The 12949-nt window shown below is 46.0% G+C and overlaps 1 protein-coding gene across 3 annotated transcripts; it reads right to left on the bottom strand.

Annotated features, from left to right (window-relative positions):
• Positions 1 to 2016: 2016 nt before the first annotated feature.
• Positions 2017 to 9397, bottom strand: LOC111856956 (CD209 antigen-like protein C). 3 transcript variants are annotated; one of them, XM_072712800.1, is made up of 6 exons: positions 9269 to 9397; positions 8817 to 8918; positions 4757 to 4978; positions 4136 to 4278; positions 3214 to 3320; positions 2017 to 2783 (listed from the first exon to the last, which is right to left on the bottom strand). In XM_072712800.1, the coding sequence occupies exons 1-6, from the start codon at positions 9348 to 9350 to the stop codon at positions 2681 to 2683; spliced, it is 759 nt and encodes a 252-aa protein (XP_072568901.1). In that variant the 5' UTR covers positions 9351 to 9397; the 3' UTR covers positions 2017 to 2680. The 3 variants fall into 3 exon arrangements, with proteins under 3 accessions (XP_072568901.1, XP_072568900.1, XP_072568902.1); XM_072712799.1 differs by having other exon boundaries at positions 2017 to 2874; XM_072712801.1 differs by lacking the exon at positions 9269 to 9397 and adding an exon at positions 9083 to 9130 and having other exon boundaries at positions 2017 to 2874.
• Between the last annotated feature and the right edge of the window lie 3552 nt (positions 9398 to 12949).

Raw genomic sequence — 12949 nt, forward strand, 5'->3', positions numbered from 1 at the left:
CAGCAGAATTTTACAAACACTTCTGGGATTTATTGGGTCTGGATCTTTATGAGGTTTCTAACTGGACTCTGAGGGCCGGAAGGCTGCGGAATAGCTGCATGAGAACTGTGCTGACTCTCCTCCCAAAGAAGGGGGATTTGGGATTGTTGTCGAACTGGAGGCCCTTGTCCTTGATGTGCACTGACTGTAAAATCCTGTCTTACTGCCTTTCTAATAGGTCGGCAAGCTGCATGGGGGACTTGGTGCAACCTGGTCAGGCCTATTGTGTTCCTATTGTAATCTTTTTATGATGCCTGATGTGATGGCTCTGTGTAGCCTAGATTCACTTGACTTGAGGGTTGTTTCCATTGACCAGGAAAAAGCTTTTGGGGTTCAGTAAGCTGCCTGCATGACTACCGCACTTCACTCTAACTCCCATCGTCATGAAATGCTTTGAGAGACCCATCATGACACAGGTCAAAATCAACCTCCCCCACTCACTGGACCCACTACAATTCGCGTATCGGCCTATCAGGTCGACTGAAGACGCCATATCTGCTGCCCTTCACCTCTCCCTATCTCACCTGGACAAGAGAGACACTTACATTAGAATGCTGTTCATAGACGTTAGTCTTGCATGCAACACCATCATCCCCCCAAAGACTGTACATGAAACTGAGTGAGCTGGTACTGAGCACCTCTCTCTGCAACTGGATAGCAATTGGGCAGTGGTGGCTTAATGGTTAGGGACTTGTGCTTGTAGTTGAAAGATTGTAGGTTCAAATCCCCAAACAGCAAGGCACCGCTGAAGTACCCTGAGCAAGGTACCGCCCCCAAGCACTGCTCCCCGGGTGCTGAATTAGCTGCCCCCTGCTATGTTACATATGGGTTAAATGCAGAGGGCACGTTTTGTTGTTGTGCACTATGTGCTGTGGCGTGTGAACAATGACAATTAATCACTAGATATAAAAAAATACTGGACTTTCTGTCAGAGAGGCCTGACATTTCCAGCACCATCAGAGCTCCTCAGGGCTGCATTCTCTGTCCACTATTGTTCCCACTGCTGACCCACGACTGCATTACCACACACAGCTCTAACCACATCATCAAGTGTGCAGACGACACAACTGTGGTGGGGCTCCTCAGCAACAACAACGAGTCAGTATACAGAGAAGATGTTCTACACCAGGCTGTCTGGTGCAGTGAGAACAACCAGTCACTGAACGTGGCCAAGACTAAAGAGATGATCATCGGCTTCAGGAAATCCTGCTCCACCCACATCCACACCCACACACCACTCAGCATCAACGGCTCCACGGTGGCTGTTAAGAACAACAAGTTTCTGGGAGTTCACATCTCAGATGACCTCACCTGGACCACCAACACAACCTCCATCACCAAGAAGGCTCAGCAGTGTCTTCACTTCCTAAGGTGACTGAAGCGGGCCATGTGATGTGATGATGTGACAGCAGTCATTCTGCTCACCACTCAGTAGCTAAGGGGGTAAAGGGGCAGGGGGGAATTCAGCAGTTAGATAGACGGGATGATTAAGGGGGCAACTTTCACCCCAGACATCAGGGGTCATCGCTGATCTTCCAAAGGAGGTTAATTAACCAGGAGGGGCAGGTAGGGAGGGCGTGACAATGACAGCATGTGGAATGGCCTCAGGGGGAAGACTTATGCATGACCCTGTATGTATAATTGAGAGTCAAACTTGGGTTTGAAGGTCCCTTGAGCATTTTTTTCAGGGTTAAGGGACTTAGTCAAGGACCCAATGCAGATGTAACTATTCTGCTGAGGACTGGACTGGAACCAGGGAACTTCCAATGACAGGAACAGAGACCTAACCTGCTGAGACACGTACCACCCTGTATTATGGGAGATAGATGCATGGAAGTAGGTACACTGTGTTAATGAGGAAGGACAAAGGAGAACAGCTGGACTTAATGTGACCCAGACTTTGGCACAATATCTCTGACTGTGGTTTTGTCAGGAAAGAGACAGAGGTTATTTAGGTTGTTATTTTATTTTACTTTGTTTCATTTATTTTGCAATTTACAACCATGTGAGGAACAAAACTGATTAAATGTAGTTTATATATGGACCGGACGTTGCACAGAGAAAAAAGAGAGCTGTGTACCAAAGGCAGGTGGGTGTTTATGTAGGGGTGGGGGGAGAAAGAAGGTGTTGGTTGTTGAGATGTTGATTGGCTGTAAGCCCCAAGCTTCTGTTACAAAAAAGAAGAGGAGAAACTGGGGGTAAAGTTATAAAAAGTAAAAAATGACTAAGAGTCAACTCAACGCTCAGAGGAAGGTCACAGGTCAGCACAGAAATAACCTCTCAGTACAGCAGTAACGTGCAGAAAGGCATCTCTGAACCTGTGAGCTGTCATATGATAAACTGCATGTAGAAGCAGAAGAGGATCCTACACAATAAGAGGTCGGTGCAGCAGGTAAAGGGTTAAGTGAGTATAAAAAGTTCTAAAATACATAAATGACCATGGCAACATATGAATAAGGATTATCACTCAAACCATGATCTACAATATTAAATTTTAATAAAAAGCATGAGTATTATAGGATATAATTTAGCACATAAACATTTAAAAAAAAATAATTCTTGCTGCAGAAGAGCTGAGATTATCCTACGTCTTCTCGACAGCAATGAAAATAAACATTTCACCCTGATTGTCCATCTATAGTCAACAGTGAGTGATGGAGAGACCCTCCATTTGTGGGTTAACACTTGAGTACGGATTCACAAATCCATTGTATAACATCATTACATGGACGGTCGTTCCATGTCTGAAAAGGAACAGAATGTATGGTATTATATGTATGCACACAGTCTTCATTTCCGTAGTTATCAGGCTGCTGTGGATTTGCTCGCCAGTACCTGGAGACAGTGCAGTGTTAATGGTTTTCTGACATCCACAGTTTGCAATACAATCATTTGTTATTTAACAGTAGCTAACATTGTTAGTTAGAAGTAGCAGCTACAGCAGAGTGGCAGAGATATTATAGTTCTGTACTATAAGGGAAAGAATGCAACGGTACTGAAGTTAGCAGTAGGAAGCAGTGCTTAGAGTACTGTGCAGTTTACTCTTAAGAGCACAATAGCGTATGGAGTACATATTACATTACTGTACTATGTAGTTTAAAGGATGCTACAGTGATGTGGGGGAACCTAGTCTTTGCCTCTACGTCTCTGTAATTGTGTGCAGGCTGGTCTTACCCTTTCTCTACAGGAATTGTTGTTCCATCCACCCATTTCCAGGTTCCTTCACTCTCAATGTCACTGAGACCAATCCAGAAATCTCCAGACAGACCCTCAACAAAGACCTGATGTTTAAGAAATATTACAATGAGTGAAAGTTCCTTTTATGAAAGTAATTTGTTTGGGGAAAGTGGAAATGACATTGGATTGTAAATGACTGATTCTTGGCCTCTGGTTTGTCATGGCAGCTAATCGGACAGTAAGGGCAAATCACTTCAAGAGACGATGTTTTGAACAAAACACTAGAGGCGACGTTCTACCATATTACAGTCTCCATTCAAAGGTGAATTTTCTGTTTATTCACTATTCACAATGTACTAAAATGAAATTACTAATATTTACATTATACCTTGTTATACTATACCACAGAGCTTATATACTTTAGGGTATATTTTATAGCTTTAAGTATCAATCCCATCCAGGGACTCAGGGGGGTTTGGAGCCCCTCCCACACAGCACAGGGCATAAGGCGGGGCTACACCTTGGATGTGATGCCAGTCTATCACAGGGCATAAGGCAGGGCTACACCTTGGATGGGATGCCAGTCCATCACAGGGCATAAGGCAGAGCTACACCTTGGATGGGATGCCAGTCCATCACAGGGCATAAGGCGGGGCTACACCTTGGATGGGATGCCAGTCCATCAAAGGGCATAAGGCGGGGCTACACCTTGGATGGGATGCCAGTCCATCAAAGGGCATAAGGCGGGGCTACACCTTGGATGGGATGCCAGTCCATCACAGGGCATAAGGCGGGGCTACACCTTGGATGGGATGCCAGTCCATCACAGGGCATAAGGCGGGGCTACACCTTGGATGGGATGCCAGTCTATCACAGGGCACACAAATATAGATATCATCAAACTTCATATTTATCTTACCTGCTCCTCTCTGCTGCTGATGATCACCAGGTTGGCTTCTAACTGCATACAGGCCTGTCGGCTGTCACTCCAGTTCTTTGTCTCAGTGGAAATGTAGTAACAGCTTGTACTGAGTCTCCTCCAGCCAGATGGACAGACACCACCTACGGTCCAGAGACACAGCTTGACCTTGAAGATGGCTGTGACTGTCAGTATGGGTTTGCTGAGAACCCCGGATAAGTCATAGCGTATGTATGTGTCTGCACAGACACACACACACACACACACACACACACACACACACAGCTTTGTAATTATATATTTGTGGTGACTCTCCATTCATTTCTATGGGGGAAACTCTAATCCCAACATGACGACCTTAACCCCTACCCAGCCCTAACCTTAACCATAAGTAACCAAACATAATATGATACTTTTGGCATTTTTAGTTATTTGATTGCATTCACAGATCTTTGTGGGGACCTTTAAAATGGTCCCCACAACGTCAAAATCACAGTTTTTTTTTTATCACACTGTAGGGGACATTTGGTCCCCACAATGTAACATGTTGTACTTTTAGCATATCCAAATGTATAACTTTATCTTTGGGTTCTTCTAGATTTAAACAAACCATTTACTCACTCTTGTTGCAGCATTTATCAAACTTCATAAGTAGCTGGTCTCTCTCTGCAGTCTGCAGGCTGTAATTCAGCAGTAGCTGGTCTCTCTCTGCTGTCTGGAAGCTGTAATTGAGCAGTAGCTGGTCTCTCTCTGCAATCCACAGGCTGTAATTCAGCAGTAGCTTGTCTCTCTCTTTTCTCAGGTTGTTTTGCTCTATCCCTGCATGGTGAGTAACTGTGCTATCTGTCAGGAAAAACAGACCATTTTGAAATTTACTGAAACATGCAAACAGATCAATGATCTAACTGCCCTAATTGATACTAGCAATAACACAGAAATAAGACTCATGATAAACAGACAGTGACCTAATTCACCCAGCTGATGGATACGATCAGTAATATCACAGTATTATTAACAGTAGGGTTGGGAATCGGCAGTGACCCCCATAATCGATATCATATCAATATATGTCTGCCGATTGAGAATTTATTGCAATTTTTAAACAGATTTTGATGAAGAGCTTTTCAGATCAACATTTAAAGTAAAGACAAGGGCTGTAGCGATACACGTATTCATCATATGCCTTTCGATTCCAGCATGCTGTAATGAAACAAATTAATGAATTTCTTGACGTGTGAAATCTAAATTCACAAGTTGATGTTCAACATGGAAAACATTACGCTAACTGGAGCTTTGGATTGGATACTGTTAGTACTGGGGAGCTCAAAGCTCCTCCCACATTTACATTTACAGCATTTGCAGATGCCCTTAGCCAGAGCGACTTACATAAGTGCTTTAAGACTCTACAATTAATTTTTCCCGATACTAGCTCAGTAAAAACCAAGGCTATGAACACCATCGATCTAATACTCTGTTGGAAAAGTGCTTTTTTTTTTTTTTTTTTTTTTTAAAGGAATGCCAGAAAGTATAATGCCAGAAGTGCTAATTCAGGTATTTCTGGAAAAGGTGTGTTTTAAGTCGTCTTTTGAAGACATTAAGTGGCTCAGCTGTTCGGACATCTAGGGGGAGTTCATTCCACCAACTTGGTGCCAGAACAGAGAAGAGCCGAGAGGTGTGTCTTCCTTGTGCCTTGAGGGGTGGTGGGACCAGTCGAGCAGTGCTGGAAGATCGGAGAGATCGTGGTGCAGTGCGGGGTGTGATGAGGTCTTTTAGGTAGGATGGAGCCAGATCATTTTTGGCTTTGTATGCGAGCATCAGTGTTTTGAATCTGAGCCACAGGAAGCCAGTGTAGGGAGCGCAGCAAAGGAGTGGTGTGGGAGAACTTGGGAAGGTTGAAAACAAGCCGAGCAGCTGCATTCTGAATCAGTTGGAGGGGACGAATGATGCTCAGTGGTAAACCCGCTAGAAGCGAGTTGCAGTAGTCAAGGCGGGAGATGACGAGGGACTGAACGAGTATCTGGGTAGCCTGTGTAGAAAGAAATGGACGTATCCTGCTGATATTGAACAGGAGAAACCGACAAGAGCGGGAAACGTTGGCGATATGAGAGGAAAAGGACAGACGATTGTCCATGGTAACCCCAAGGTTACGAGCAGTAACCGAAGGACGGATCAGGGAGTTGTCGAGGGAGATCGCAAGGTCCAGGACGGGGGATGAGTCAGCGGGGATGTAGAGCAGTTCTGTTTTACTAGGGTTAAGTTTCAGTTGGTGAGCGGTCATCCAAGATGAGATATCTGCTAGACATGCAGATATCTTAGTGGAGACACGAGTGTCTGAAGGAGGGAAGGAGAGGATGAGTTGAGTGTCATCTGCATAGCAGTGGTAAGAGAAGCCATGAGAGGATATGACCTCACCGAGATTTGGTATAGAGGGAGAACAGGAGTGGGCCAAGAACCGAGCCCTGAGGGAAGAGACTACGTGGGGTAGATGTGAGTCCTTTCCATGTCACTCTGTATGATCGGCCTTCGAGGTAGGATGCAAGCCATTGCCAAGCAAACCACCAATGCCAAGACTCCTAAGGATGGACAGGAGAGTCTTTTGGTTAACCGTGTCAAATGCTGCTGATAGGTCAAGGAGGATGAGGACAGATGACAGTTTGGCTGACCTAGCAGCATGCAGCTTCTCAGTGACTGCTAAGAGGGCAGTCTCTGTAGAGTGAGCTGCTTTGAAGCCAGACTGATTAGGATCCTGGAGGTTGTTCTGAGAGAGGTAAAGAGAGAGCTGGTTGTAGACTGTGCGTTCGAGGATTCGAGAATACCATTGGGATGAATTCGAGCAGAGAATGTAAGCCAGGCTTTCATGTTCAACATCAGTGCCTGACCTCACAAATGCTCTCCTGGAAGAATGGTAAAAAATTCCCATGAACAGACTCCTAAACCTTATGAACAGCCTTCCCAGAAGAGTTGAAGCTGTTATAGCTGCAAATGGTGGGCCAACTCCATATTAAAGCTAATGTATTAAGAATAATGTCATTAAAGTTCATGTGTGTTTAAAAGCAGGTGTCCTGATACTTTTGGCAATATAGTGTAGCTTAACTGGCTAGTGACCCAGATGTCATGTTTACAGCTCTCCTGGGGTCAGTGCGGATGCTGTTCCCAGTGCATGCCATGTTAGGGACAGTGCGGATACTGTTCCCAGTGCATGCCATGTTAGGGTCAGTGCGGACGCTGTTCCCAGTGCATGCCATGTTAGGGTCAGTGTGGACGCTGTTCCCAGTGCATGCCATGTTAGGGTCAGTGCGGACGCTGTTCCCAGTGCATGCCATGTTAGGGTCAGTGCGGACGCTGTTCCCAGTGCATGCCATGTTAGGGTCAGTGCGGACGCTGTTCCCAGTGCATGCCATGTTAGGGCCAGTGCGGACGCTGTTCCCAGTGCATGCCATGTTAGGGTCAGTGCGGACGCTGTTCCCAGTGCATGCCATGTTAGGGTCAGTGCGGACGCTGTTCCCAGTGCATGCCATGTTAGGGCCAGTGCGGACGCTGTTCCCAGTGCATGCCATGTTAGGGTCAGTGCGGACGCTGTTCCCAGTGCATGCCATGTTAGGGTCAGTGCGGATGCTGTTCCCAGTGCATGCCATGTTAGGGTCAGTGCGGATGCTGTTCCCAGTGCATGCCATGTTAGCATATAAATAAATTTATTGCCATTTACTTTGCAAAAAAGTGCTGGGTCACTAGCGACCCAAACACTGTAAAGTGCACATATTTTGAATGGGTGACAGGTCTCGACTGCAGGCAGGCCAATCAACAATGCAGACTCTTCTACTACGCTGCTGTAATTTTAATATTTTTGTCCTTATAGTTGCTAAATACACTCATAATTAAAGCCATAAAGTTGTCTGCCTGCTACCTTATAATCTCCATCTAATAATTCTTTGGCAAAATGTTTAGGCTAAAATAAAAATGAAAACTATATTTACAAAAAAAAAAAGAAAAAAACGTGTCAGACTTTAATCAGCAAATTAGCGCCACACCACCGACATCGTTTCACTTTTTTTATCCACAATATCTCCTCTTTTGACAGACGTGGTTGCTCTGTTGTCCTTTTCTTGACTTCACTGCTTATTGCTTCCTTGATTTACCAAAACAGTCACATGCAGCGCGCTCCGCTAACCAAATTTAATAAGAACAAGCATATGCCGAATTTATATAGATTACTAAGTTTTTATATACTAATTATAATTTACACTTTATTAATCCCCGTGGGGAAATTCTTTTTTACGCCTCCCTCAACTTGCTCTTTGGGCGTCACGATACGCATCCCATTAACATTTTAGGCATACTACTAATTTGCTTATCGAATTGTGGGTGAAAATAATGCAGAAAAGCCGGCGTCCATTATCTAAAGCCCTATAATAACATTCAGTTTGTTATTGTCAAAATAAAATTTTAAATTTACTTAAATTAAAGTGTCTTGATTTTCTGGAGAAAAAAAATAACACTGGACACTAGCAGTAATATCACAGTATTACCAGACTCACAGTAGACAGACAGTGACCTAACTCACCCAGCTGATGGACACTAGCAGTAATATCACAGTATTAACAGACTAACAGTAGACAGACAGTGACCTAACTCACCCAGCTGATGGATACTAGCAGTAATATCACAGTATTAACAGACTCACAGTAAACAGCCAGCACTATGAGGGCCGTCAGCAGCAGGAAACACAGCAGCCCCAGACACACTACAGCCGGTCTGTGGTCTCGTCTCCCTGCAGACTCAGATCCTGGGAAACACAAACAGCTACATTGCTGAGGCTCACTGGAAAACACAAGGCATCAGAGACACACTTCCACAGTGAACGATGCCGCTGTGTTTCCTGATAGATGGTGCGTTTCACTTCAGACTGAACATTTTCAGAAGAAACTTTTTCTGGCATGACTAGCTTACCTTCATACATGCTCCTTGGCTTCCACCTTGTCTGTGCAGATCCATATGGTTTATGAGTCATATGGAAGTAAGTTTAGTAACTTTTCTAGCTCTAAAGTGTCTCTATCAGTTAATCTGGCTTTCTGAATCAGGAATGGGGAATGTAAATCATTGCCCTTATTGCTTAATTTGCATTTATCTATTTACCTGGACATTGAGCTGCGTTGCTCCTCTTCCTGATCTGGTCAGTAGTGTTGCTGATGTTTGCATAAATGTTCTCCGAGGACATGGCTGCAGCTCCCAGCTTCCTCACTGTGTTCTCTGTGTCTGTGTTGTGTCTACTGGGTTTTTCATGCGATATGTAACTTTAGTGGTTGGCTAAAAAAGTAACTGAGAACTGAAACAAGCTTACTAATTTTTTTCATTGCTGTAAGAAGCCAATACTCCATAGTCTCTGAAAGCTACCAATGTTGCACTTTCTGCTGATTAGAACAGCTGCATTGTGGGTTCTTGCTCATTATGAGTTCTGTAGTTCCTGTGCCGTACAGCACACACTGTACCTGGGCATCCATCAGAAGCTCAGCCCAGCCGCACTTATGCCTCGTGGCTCCTAGACAGCCGTATGTCTGTAATGAGCTAATTGTCTGACTTGTACGCCGCTTTGGACAATAGCATCTGTTAAATGAAGTAAATGCAAATGTAAGAGGCCACCCTATATTGCCTTAAATTTTAATATTTATTTTGTTTTACATCATATGTTGATATATAAGCATTGCAAACATAAGGAGTAGAGTATTTATTTAACAGACAATTTTATCCAAATTGATGTACAGGTGAGTATGAGAGAGCAGGTCAGCCAGCATCTGTGGACCAGTTGGGGTTAAGGGTCTTGCTGAAGGGCTGACAGTGATATGATCACTATGCCAGTCATGGGTACATGTCTCTAGTCTGCTGACTTGTACCCTGAAGTCCATTCAAATGGAGAATTGTTAGAATCTTCAAAACAGTTTCTGTGATTAAAAACACAATGCATTTGCTTACATAGCAGAATCCAGCTTCTGCATGTCAAGAAAATGGCGACAATTCGTAACCTGCCCTGGAAATATAGAACTATAGGGCTAGAATACTAGCCTACACTCCGTGTAGATATTTTACATTACATGTGACACTCTGTGAACAAACAGACTTAACGCCTGACTTGGGGGTCGTCCTTCTGAACTCCCAGTGCCTGTGAAGCATGTTAAGTACACAGTTATGTTAAGTATTCTGGCCTTTGGGTGCTGCTTCCTGTAGGACCTGCCAGGCTGCTGCCTCAGACCCCCACTCTTCACACTGCTGCCTCAGACCCCCACTCTTCACACTGCTGCCATCAGACTGCTCTGCCAGCACCACCTCTAACCACATCATAAAGTATACAGACCACACCGCCATTCCCGCCTTTCAGCACTGTCCTGCTCCACCCACATGCTCTCTCCATCTTCCAGGGGTCAAACGGATGCACCGTATGTCTTCCACTGATCGATGCATTACACTCTAGTTACGATGGGAAGCAGGACACACAGTGCAGCCTTTACAGCCCACATCCTCAAAACAAACCCCTTGGTGAAGCTGGAAAAGGCCCCCTAGGTCCCTCCTCCTCTGCATCTCTTTTTTCATCTCTCTCTTCCTTGACCTCAACCCCATCTTTCATTTAGCCAGTCCCTCCTCTCTTTATTGCTTTTATCTTCTCGCTCTCTCTGTCTCTTGGTCCAAGACCCAATATTACACATAAACACATAGACACACACCTCCTCACCATCACTCTCTCCCTACCCCTCCTTCTATCCTCCCATTCCCACTGTTGATTAATGTTCTACTCAACACATTTAGTGTTCACACTCAGATGAGACAATTTCAGATGATTTTATCAAAAACAAAGTGCATTTTCTTTTGAGACGGCAGGGTCGGTCAACCTTTCCTGGAGCCGAAACCTTATTGTGGTGGAGGGGTTTGCGTGTTCCAATGATCCCAGGAGCTAAGTTGCCTGGGGCTTTATGCCCCTGGTAGGGTCACCCAAGGAAAACAAGTACTGGGTGAGGAACCAGACGAAGTGCGGCTCACAAGACCCTTAATGATGAACAAAATATTGGATCCACGTTTTCCCTTGCCCGGACGCGGGTCACTGGGGCCCCCCCCCTGGAGCCAGGCCTGGGGGTGGGGCTCGATGGCGAGCGCCTGGTGGCTAGGCCTGCACCCATGGGGCCTGGTCGGGCACAGCCCAAACAAGGCATGTGGGTCCCCCTTCCAATGGGCTCACCACCTGTAGGAGGGGCCATAGGGGTCGGGTGCAGTGTGAGTTGGGCAGTGGCTGAAGGCGGGGACCTTCGTGGTCTGATCCTCGGCTGCAGAAGTTAGCTCTAGGGACATGGAATGTCACCTCTCTGGTGGGGAAGGAGCCTGAGCTGGTGCGCAAGGCTGTGAGGTTCCGACTAGATGTAGTCGGGCTCACCTCGACGCACGGCTTGGGCTCTGAAACCAGTCTCCTCAAGGGGGTTGGACCCTCTTCCACTCTGGAGTTGCTCACGGGTAGAGGCGCCGAGCTGGGGTGGGCATACTTATTGCCCCCTGGCTGGGCGCTTGTACATTGGGGTTTACCGCGGTGGACGAGAGGGTAGCCTCCCTTCGCCTTCGGGTGGGGGGACGGGTCCTGACTGTTGTTTGCACTTATGCGCCAAACGGCAGTTCAGAATACACACCCTTTTTGGAGTCCTTGGAAGGGGTGTTGGAGAGCATTCCTTCTGGGGACTCTCTCTCTTGTTCTGCTGGGGGACTTCAATGCTCACGTGGGCAATGACAGTGAGACCTGGAGGGGCGTGATTGGGAGGAACGCCCCCAACGATCTGAACCCGAGTGGTGTTTTGTTGTTGAACTTCGGTGCTCGTCACAGATTGTCCATAATGAACACCATGTTCAAGCATAAGGGTGTCCATATGTGCACTTAGCACCAGGACACCCTAGGCCGCAGTTCGATGATCGACTTTGTGGTCGTGTCATCGGACTTGCGGACACCATATCTGCTGCCCTTCACCTCTCCCTATCTCACCTGGACAAGAGAGACACTTACATTAGAATGCTGTTCATAGACTTTAGTCTTGCATGCAACACCATCATCCTCCAAAGACTGTACATGAAACTGAGTGAGCTGGTACTGAGCACCTCTCTCTGCAACTGGATACTGGACTTTCTGTCAGAGAGGCCTCAGTCCGTCCGTATCGGGAAAAACATTTCCAGCACCATTAGACTGAGCACAGGAGCTCCTCAGGGCTGCGTTCTCAGTCCACTATTGTTCACACTGCTGACCCACGACTGCATTGCCACACACAGCTCTAACCACATCATCATGTTTCTAGACAGAATCCATCAGCCACAACAACGAGTCAGTATACACTATTCAAAAGCAGGGCTACACCTTGGATGGGATGCCAGTCCATCACAGGGCATAAAGCGGGGCTACACCTTGGATGGGATGCCAGTCCATCACAGGGCATAAGGCGGGGCTACACCTTGGATGGGATGCCAGTCCATCACAGGGCATCAGGCAGGGCTACACCCTGGATGTGATGCCAGTCCATCACAGGGCATAAGGTGGGGCTACACCTTGGATGGGATGCCAGTCCATCACAGGGCATAAGGCGGGGCTACACCTTAGGTGGAATGCAAGTCCATCACAGGGCACTGTGAGAGGAAAATTGACCATAGGGTATTTTTTTTATAACTAGCTTTTAGATAAACTGCTTTTGGAATGCATTTTTTTCATATTCTTGCAAGAACGCCTGGGTGACAGATAGCTGACACTTGAATTGAGGTTTGAGCTAAGTGTTGCACTCGTGTTTTAGAACACAGTAAATG

This window comes from Paramormyrops kingsleyae, chromosome 5 (assembly GCF_048594095.1).
Source record: "Paramormyrops kingsleyae isolate MSU_618 chromosome 5, PKINGS_0.4, whole genome shotgun sequence".
NCBI classification, from domain to species: Eukaryota; Metazoa; Chordata; class Actinopteri; order Osteoglossiformes; family Mormyridae; genus Paramormyrops; species Paramormyrops kingsleyae.

Coding starts and splice junctions, on each gene's coding strand:
- LOC111856956 (XM_072712799.1), bottom strand. CDS start 9,350: ATGTCCTCGGAGAACATTTATGCAAACATCAGCAACACTACTGACCAG. Junction 4,979..8,816: donor CATAGTGCTGGCTGTTTACT/GTGAGTCTGTTA, acceptor TTTTCCTGACAG/ATAGCACAGTTACTCACCAT. Junction 4,279..4,756: donor TGATAAATGCTGCAACAAGA/GTGAGTAAATGG, acceptor TCTGGACCGTAG/GTGGTGTCTGTCCATCTGGC.